Source organism: Cinclus cinclus, chromosome 13 (genome assembly GCF_963662255.1).
Source record: "Cinclus cinclus chromosome 13, bCinCin1.1, whole genome shotgun sequence".
NCBI classification, from domain to species: domain Eukaryota; kingdom Metazoa; phylum Chordata; class Aves; order Passeriformes; family Cinclidae; genus Cinclus; species Cinclus cinclus.
Genome location: NC_085058.1, coordinates 7,042,571 through 7,051,872, shown reverse-complemented (window position 1 = coordinate 7,051,872; position 9,302 = coordinate 7,042,571). Strand labels below are relative to the sequence as shown.

Below are 9,302 nucleotides of genomic sequence, written 5' to 3'. Positions count from 1 at the left end.
GACTGTAGTGAAGCAGGGGTATTTGTTTGCAAGTTTCTTGTAAATATTTCAATTTCTTAATCTAGAAAGTCTTTCTCCTTGATAATCCACAGTAAAGTTATTTATTCTGGAAATAAAGTTTCTTAAGATAATCTCTTCTGAGAATACAAGGTGAACATTATTTACTTCCAAAGTAAAATTATTCACCTCTTTTTATTTTGGCATCCCAAACAAATGATCAGGATGAACAGTTTCAGAAAATGCAAGCTAGTTTTAAATAACTGTGTCAGTTCATTACTGTACCCTCTTAGACCCAGAGTTCTCTGCCACCAGTCAAGTCAGTTTATCATGAAGGCACTTTAAAGAAATGTGAAAACTTCCCTTTGTGTACATGGTCAATTACGTAGTAAATCCCATAGGGAAATTCCATCAAGTGTTTCTGTTTATTTTTTATGATGGCACTGTATGTATCTCTATATATTTATGTAATCTTCACTTAGCATGTATTATATGAAAAAAACAGTAAGAGACCAGAAAAAACCCCTGTGCATTATATTCAATAAATACATTAATGTGAGTACAAAGAAGTCCTAGTAGATCAGAAAAAGTCACAGAATTATGTCTTTTAAATGCAGTTAGGAAACACACAAACACACAGTTTTTGCTTACTTTTGAGAAGGGAGAAAATAACCCCCAAAGTCATTGCATCTGAAAAACTTGTAGATGCTAAGTAATTGTTTTGTCTTTGACAGATATAATTCCTCTTTTTCTTTCTAGAGGGAAAATGGAAGCTGTGACAGGTTTACAGATGACAGACTGAAATAGCAAGGAAGCTGTTACAGTAGCTTTAATGGAAATTTTTATTAATATCATTACTATAATTGACTACCTATACAAATTCACATTACTAACAATTCCTGCAGAAGAAAACCTTCCTTAGTAAAGAGGAACATTTTGGTTAAATTAGAGATGGAGATCAGTCAACTAACATCATGTTTTAAAGTCACTACTATTCTATCAGTCTCAAACTCTGTCACTTTACCAACTGAACTGTACTAAAAAGTTCTCAAATCATATTAAATACTGCAGAAGGACAGAACATGATGTGCATCAAGATTTTTTTTGGTCAATCATTGGAGTAAAAGTCAGCAAGAGGAACAGGTTCATCCTAGAAATAAATAAAATGTTAATTCTTCAGCATACACAGTAGCACAGTATTGAAAACTATATGGAACAGATGATGCAATGTTACAAAAAGCATCCATTATATGCATAGTAGAGCTAAAATCAAGACTATCCTAAGATTCAAATAAAAGAGTTATTTCATATTCCATGAAACCAGAAACAAGTTTCTTTAACGTTTGACTTAGTTCTAAGAAATTTTGCAAACTTAAAAATCAATGCAACTGAATGCTTGAAATGTGCCATTAAGGTCTAATCTGCCCTCAGAAGTTGCTGATGCAACCACTATGTTGCTAATAAAGATGCCAGTTATTCTGATAAGATTATTTTTTTCATTTTTGCCAAACAGTAGCTCATACAGATTTGTTGAACAAAATAAGCTACATCAGCAAATAAAAAGTATTTTTACATGTTCACCAGCACAGCTATGCCAGTTAGAAGTGCAGTTTCCTTTTCCTCGTATTCTTGCAGAAAAACAGTATCTGAAGTAATTTAAGCATAGTCAAGAGTTTAAAAAGTGCATTTCTATAGTGTCTCCAAAGAGTCTTTAGAGTCAGACCTCAATTTCCCCTCATCCTGTGAGCACAGTCAAAACTGACTCAGGTGAGAGTTTGAAAAGGATGGCACCTAGTGACAACTGGCACTACAGGGTTGTGTGATGGGCTGATTATAAGGGAAAGCAGGATTAGGTTCTGCAATCCCAGTGACAGGCTTACTGAAATCAAATCTAAAGTCTGCAGGGATAGGTAATGCTGCAAAATGTTGCCTTGCACTCTCTGGAATTTCATATTTATGCTATCAATATCAAGATGGGGAAAATATGAGGCACAACTTAGGATGAAAATAACTTTACACCACAATTAACACTTCCTCAGTCTTAGCAGCTGATGGGAGCTCCTGAGGTCCAGCTGCCTCAGCAGCACCCTCTAATTTGCAGTGAATCAGTGTCCTGCTGCTGACAGCAGTCTAAAACCACCATGGCATGGGCCAAGGTTGTCACACACCCTGGCATTAAACTCTACCTTCTCAGGCTCCTTCCATCAGTGTTCTGGGTACACCACTGTCCTGGTGTAAACACACAATCATGAGTGGAGTTGGACCAAGAGCACATTCGCTCAGGGTAGCAGCCACACACAACATTGCAAATTGTAACTGTGTGAAAGAGCAGTCTGCTCCTCTGAGCCAGGAGGTGCATTGGAAGGTCAATCTGGAGACAGGCTTCAGAAGAGGCCAGGTCATCACAGACTGTAAGAAACAGATTTTACAGCTTGTTCTAAGGTAAAGGCTGCAGCTGAGTTACCTGAGCAAATAAAATTAAGAAATTAATATGCTTCTGCTTGGTTTGTACTAAAAAACACCCCTATGAAAGAGCTATATTAACCTAACAGGAATTAAATGGTTTTTAAAACACACACTAGGTTCAAAAAGTGTTTCAGTTTTCTGCAGTGAAGGAGAGTGTACTCTGCTAGGCAGAATGTATTTGCATGGAGAACAGCAAATAGCATCAGAGAGCCTCTCTTGCACAGACCTCTGCCTTGGAAATTTTGGTCTTAGCTCAGCAAACGGGTCCATGCAGGCCTCAGAGATAGCAGTGGGATGTCTGGATGCTTCCCCCAGCCTGGAAGCTGCTGATTGACTCCTGTTAAAAATAGCCTGTTCATCTAAAAGCAAGAAAGACAGGATCTTTTTATTCTTTCAGCATATATGCAAAATATTGGTGCTTAAAGCGAGATGTTCTGAAAGGCAATGGAGCCACACTAAGAAGGAACAGGTACAAGAGAAAAAGAAATAATGCCAATTAAAACTAGAGGATAAAACATCTTCATTAATAACTGCTTTTTATCTCCGTAATGCACATCAAGAAGTACAGAAGATGTACATAAGTTTATATGTACAGAAGATTAACATAAGTTAATTTGTTAATACCAGATGGATAGAATATAACAGTAGAAAACTATAGAGCGAAATTTGGAATAAGTGTCATTATTCAAAAATTTTAAATTTTAGATTTAGATTTAAATTTAGATTTAGGAATCCCTATTGAATTAGGAATAGGAATCACATTACAGACTTTTAAAGAAGTTTTGAATATACACCCATACTCCACTGTAGCTCTTTATGCAAGGTACTGTTGTCACATTTCTTAAGTCTTTTGTATATAAGTACTTAAAACAAATTTGTCCCAAACTTGCTAAAGTCAAAAACAGTATTTTGAGCTTCCCTAATACACAGTCCTTTTACGAAGTAAAAACCTTTGACAACTTACCTGCTTCTTCCAGGTTTATCAGCTTTCAAATAAACTTCACTTCCCATATCCTTAGATTGTCTAATCTACAAAAATTTCACCACTACAAACAGATCAAGACTAGATTTTTCTGGGAAGAATTTCTGTATCAGATGTATTTTTCTAACTAACAGATGTAACATTCAAATATTTAATAATAACAACAAATATCACCCAATATTTAAACTAATACAGTCTCATAATTCTTTTTGTCAACATTTCCTACCATTTTAGGGTGCATATTATTTTCTTAATAGTATTGTGCAAATCACAAGTGTAAATGACTACATCAATTACAATGTCACTAGCATCCTGTTAATGCTGTTGAGGTAGCGAAATCCAGCCCACACTTACTCTTATATGTGGGCAGCAAGAGTTTTTCAGCCAGCTAATAATGAGTAGACACACAGGAGAAAGCACCATGTTTATTTTACAGTTCTTGTTTTTAAGGCAAAGTAAGATCCCTACAGGTTTTCAAACTAATTTGATATACTATGCATATAAGATATATACTTGCCAGTTAGTATACCTAAGAGCATTGTTTAAGTACACTAATTAATGCCACCTCCTTTATCTTCCTAATCATTTCAAGTTAGCAATCCCTCATTGCTTGTAATACCTGAGCTCTTCAAAGTCAAAGAGCACATTAACAGTGTCTTGAGAGCTGGAGATGTGCACATTCATACTGTACATCAAGCTGCCATTTGAAATTTTTAAAGCATTTGTGATACAGATTTTCAGGAGATTTGTGCACATCAGATTTCTTGGCTGAAAATGCAAGGCCATTGAACTCATTAATTGTAGTAATGCAGCTACTGTGTTTCTAATTAAAATGTGTTGTGCTTTTTAAGCATTGCATTTATCTTCTCTGCTTCCTGTATAGTGAACAGGCACAGGTAGAATCCAGCCTACTGCAGTCTTGAGGTATATATTATACATTCACACACAAAAAATAATGAAATGCTCTTCTCTGAGCCATAAAGTGACCATACCATTCATATTATTTCTTCTTAGCTGACTGTGCCACTTTAAGTCCTCAATTCTGGGTAAGGATTACATCTCATATGATTCACGTTATAGCAACTTAATGAAAAGTTGTCACTTCGGCACGGATTTGCTCTTATCCGCACTCTGCAAGATATCTATCGACATGCTCAAACAGGGTATCCCGGGCCAAAGTATTTCCCACCACCATTGATCAATGTGTGCAGCTAGGCTTTACCTTTCACTTCAGGGATGCTTGTTGTACTGAGGGTCTCTGATTGTACAGGTGTTGGATCTTCCAAATGCACTTCTCAGACACCACTGTCTCCTGCTGCTGTTAGTGCTGAGCTTCAGGAGGAAGGCACAGAGCAGGTTAAAGCTATGACAACTGTGTCACACTTGAGGCCACAACGCAGTTACAATGTTCACCTTTTTGTGCTTAAGTACCGAGAGGGTGGGCACCCCTCTATGATAATACTTTTAGTTTGGCTTTAACACCATAAGATTCTCAAACACACTTGAGTTTTTTTCCTCACGTGGAAATAAAAAAATAAAAAAGAGGTTGCCCTCCTGTTCCCTGTGGCCTCAGCGGGGTTTTTAGGCGCGACTGGCCGTGCAGGTGCTCTGAATGGCTCCTGTGGTGCCGCGGCGGGAGCTGCCTTCCAGCCGCCCTTCCTGAGGGGTCTTGGCAGGATGCGCTGTCCCCCGTGTCCTCACCGCCCTCATCCTCGGCTGCCCAGTACCTCGCCTCGCCTCACCCTCGCGTTGACCTTCCCCCTCACGGGGCCGCCCCGGCAGGCATGAGGCGTTTGGCCCGCAGCTCGGTTACTGCGACCCCACAGCCGACACCGTTAGCCGGGAGGGCGATTAAAATAACATGGGGCTCCTCTGGGCGCTAATGGGATTAGAGGCGAGGCGCGGGCAGCGCTGCGGCCATGGCGCGCCCCTGATGGCGGGAGGGCAGCGCGGCGGCTGCGCCTCATGGGCGGGGGCGGGATACCCCAGGTAATCGGGGAAGGCAGCGGGGCGGGAGCGCCCCGGCGGCGAGCAGGGATGGTGGGGAAGGCCCGCTCGCCCCCGGGGCGAGGGGAGACGGCGGCCGCCCAGAGATAGCCCAGGTGAGGAGAAGGGGCAGCGGGGGGCCTGGTCGGGGGCGGGGAGCGCGGCGGGGGAGAGGGAGGCGAGGCAGTGGGTCGGGGGGAAAGAGCGCGGGGGGCTGCGAGGAAGGGAGTGCGACAGCGGGAGGAGGAGAGGAGAGCGGGCCCGGGGGAGGGCAGAGCGCGGCAGGAGGCGGAGGAGAGCGTCAGCTGGAGCGGGGATAGCGGGAGCGTGGCGGGAGGCGGAGGAGGAGAGCGTCAGCTGGGGGCAGAGATAGAGGGAGTGCGGCAGGAGGAGGAGGAGGAGAGCGTGAGCCGGGGGGGCAGAGAGCGAGGGAGCGCGGCAGGAGGAGGAGGAGGAGGGGAAGAAGCGCGACGCAGGGACGGCAGATGCCTGGAAATAAAAATTTGATGATTGCATGCAGCGGCTGGAGAGACTCTGTCGGTGGCGGCGGCGGGGACGAGGCAGGGACAGGGGGGGCGACGGCAAAATGAAGTATCAGAAATACCTGACTGTCTTGCAGATGGCCATAGGGGTGACCGCCTCCAACAGGGGCAGTCTGATGCCCTTAAAGAGGAAGCTGTGGTGAGTAGGCACAAACGGGGCCGCGGGCACTGCGGGCTGGGCCGAGCGCGGGCCGCGGCGGGACGGCCGGGCGCGGCGGCGGGGGGTCCCCGCGGGCATGAGGGGCGCCGTGCCCAGACCCGGCCTGCGGCTGCCGGCGGGCATCGCCGGAGTTGCCGGCGGATTCACTGCCGGCCGTACGGAAACGCCGGGAGGCGTTGGCGGAGCTGTCCGTGCCCGGCCCGGCGGAGGACGCGGCCGGAGCAGGCTCCGCTCCCGCGGGGACGGCGCTGCCGGAGCCGGCACAGCGGCAATGGCAGCGCGGGCTGAGGGCGCGGGAGCGGCTCCGGCGGGGGCACCGCTTGCGTGACTGTGCCCGAGTGTTGCCGCCGATGTAGCGCAGTGTGCTCCCGCCCCGGGCTGTGCAGAGCCGGGTCCGAATTCCCTGCCCCTGCTGCTGCTGACAGGTGTACCGAGAAAATGTGAACCGGGAGACTCGGGTCTGATAGATTAGTGAGCACCAGAGCAGTTCAAATACGGTCGTTTTTCCTTAAACCCTGCGTTTCCCCTCACTGATTCTCACTCCTTTTGTGCTCGCTGATTGTGTGCTGAACTGATTTTTCTGGATGAATCAACAACATGTTATGAAAAATGTATTAAAGTATAGTGGTGTAATGTGGGTGAGTAGGGCACTGACAGGCGTATGGCTCTGCAATACCCGGTCACTCGTGGGCGGGCAGGAGCCCACTGTTAGCTCGATGGGAGCAGTGGGACGTGTGTCATCATCAGGACAAATCATAAGGAAGAAATATGTGAACTTGTCAGATCTTCTGAGAGGAAGATGTCGATCACAAATTTGTACACTGTGAATTTATTATCTGTAAAAACCAGGAGTGACGTTAAGATAGTAGTGGTCATACAGTTTTGTTTCACTGTACTTACCTGGTCCTAGTGAAGCAAAGTAAAGTGTCACAGAAGACATGACAGGTCATTTTATTTAAACATAGGTAGTTTGCAAATAAAATATTTCCATGTCCGCAGTTGTAACAAAAATGGGCCTTATATGAATTGTAGAATATGGGGGTTTTTTATACTTTGCTTTTCCCTGCAATTTCAGCTAGTATAGACAGTGTCAAGAAAATGTATCAACTGAAGAAACATAATGTGGAACTAGTAAGCTTTCTGTCATTAATTCCGGATCTTGCTATTCCTTGCAGATGGCACACAGTTTGATGCATCTGTTCATCCTGATTATAATGAAAAAAATCAAATTAAGTTTTAAACAAAAGTATCTTGTTGTGCAGATAAGTTTTATTACATTTAATCAGAGGTTTTTACAATGTATTTGGTAGTTTGATTCTGATTATGTAAGTTACATAAAGTGTACCATACCTATTTTATCCTCCCAAAATGCCACTCCTGTCTGTGTGCAGCAGTGGATACGTTGTATGCTACATCTTTTGAGAAGTTTAATTATGGGAATTATAATGATGACAGTTGATCTATTTAATATTTTGTATGTCTTCTTGGAAGTATTTTATTTGCTGGCATGTTAAGGGAAAGCTATAAGTATTTGTGTGCTTTAAGAGTACCTCTGAAAGAACCTTATTCAACTCCTACTTTGTCTTCAGTTGTAGTTAGATCAGATCTATATTGTTCTGTTTCACAGTGAGATTCTGTGCTTTTTGAGGTACAGCAAAATATTATAGTTGCTCCACACTAATACCACAAGCATTGCATTTCATAACACTTCTGACTTGACATCACGTTGCTGCAATACAATTCTGTGTGAAGTTTTAATTGACTAAAGTTGTTAAAGAAAAATAAGGCAAACTTGTTTAAAAATTTATTTTAGGGAGATGTGTGAATTACTTTAGCATTTGAAAGTATGTCTCTGGGATATTCTTATTAATAGGTGACATGATATGAATTCTCATTTGCTTAAAAACTTTAATAGCATTAGGTATTACCTGTATGGCTAGATTTTATGCATATGGATGGAGCACTATTTTCTGATGTACTTCTCTAAGTGCGTAAAGATACTTTGTCATGTTAGAGTTTTCTTATTTGTGCACAATCTTATCAAATAATGTGTTAAGAAAAGCTGAACATTAGAGAGGAAATATGTTGCTGTTACTCAAATCAGTGCAATGTTTGTGTATATTCACAATACATAAACCAAAAGCATATTCCAATACTGTATTGCTGGAAATCTCAAAAATACTTAATGAAAACACATAAATCAAGCCCATCTATAACGTGTCTGATCACAGAGTGCTTTTTAATATATTTTTCTTATTTTTAAAAGCTTTAAAAATTCTGTCTTATCAGTGAGATTCATAAACTCTTTGATGTGTGAATCCATATTGTAAGTGGAAATGAAGACATAATTCAATAAAAAAGGGTTAAAATACTCATCTTTTTGTTGTTGGAGATAATCCACCTGAATCCTACTGAAAGAAAATGAAAAAGGTAACAGCAACGTTTTATTTCTTTAGAGAGCATCTGTCACTCCAATTTTCTCCTGCTTCCCCCCCCCCCCCCAAATGTAAGTACTATTCTGTGATGCATGGAAGCAGAGCTACAAATTAAAATACCAATGTCTTACAATGGGTTAAGAATAAATAGGTATTAAGTGGCTAAGAATAAAGCAGCCAATTAAACAAAGAGAAGGAAGCTATGCCACAGGCTTTCAGTGGGAGGACACAGAACCTGCTTTGTGTGGAATTTATAATTTTATGATGATGTTTACTTGGGGCAGTAGTTTTGGACTCAGTGCTGGAGGAAGCTGCTGGAGTCCTGAACTGCTGATTCAGACCCTTTCCTGTGTGTGTGCAGTGTTGTAATGTAATATGTAGGAGCCTAAACAAGATGAGTAGGATGTTTTTAATCCTCTTGCTGGAGGGACAGTATTTGGATACAAAACCCACCATCATAATTCTGCTAGTACAGGTAGAGTGCAGCAGGGAATGATGTCTGCAAAGGTGGTCAAGAAAAAATTGACAGCTGAACTGGGAGTGGTTTAAAAATAGTAAATTTTTATAAATATTTACTGAAATCCCAATATGTGCTACCCGAGTCCTTTTACAATAGGGAAATGCTAAATTATATTATTAAGGGAAGCTATACAGGTAGACCATAATTTCTTGTCAAAACTGATTATTTTGTTTCTCTGCTACAAGGCAAAGGTAGTGGGCAAATAAATAAACAA

The 9,302-nt window shown here is 42.2% G+C and overlaps 1 protein-coding gene across 2 annotated transcripts in view; it reads left to right on the top strand.

The window, feature by feature from the left end:
• Positions 1 to 5,945: 5,945 nt before the first annotated feature.
• TJP1 (tight junction protein 1) overlaps positions 5,946 to 9,302 on the top strand; it is a 158,713-nt gene continuing 155,356 nt past the window's right edge. For both annotated transcript variants that reach the window (XM_062501141.1, XM_062501140.1), the window contains exon 1: positions 5,946 to 6,112. In XM_062501141.1, the coding sequence (XP_062357125.1) occupies positions 5,946 to 6,112 (167 nt within the window). The remainder of the gene's footprint in view (positions 6,113 to 9,302) is intronic.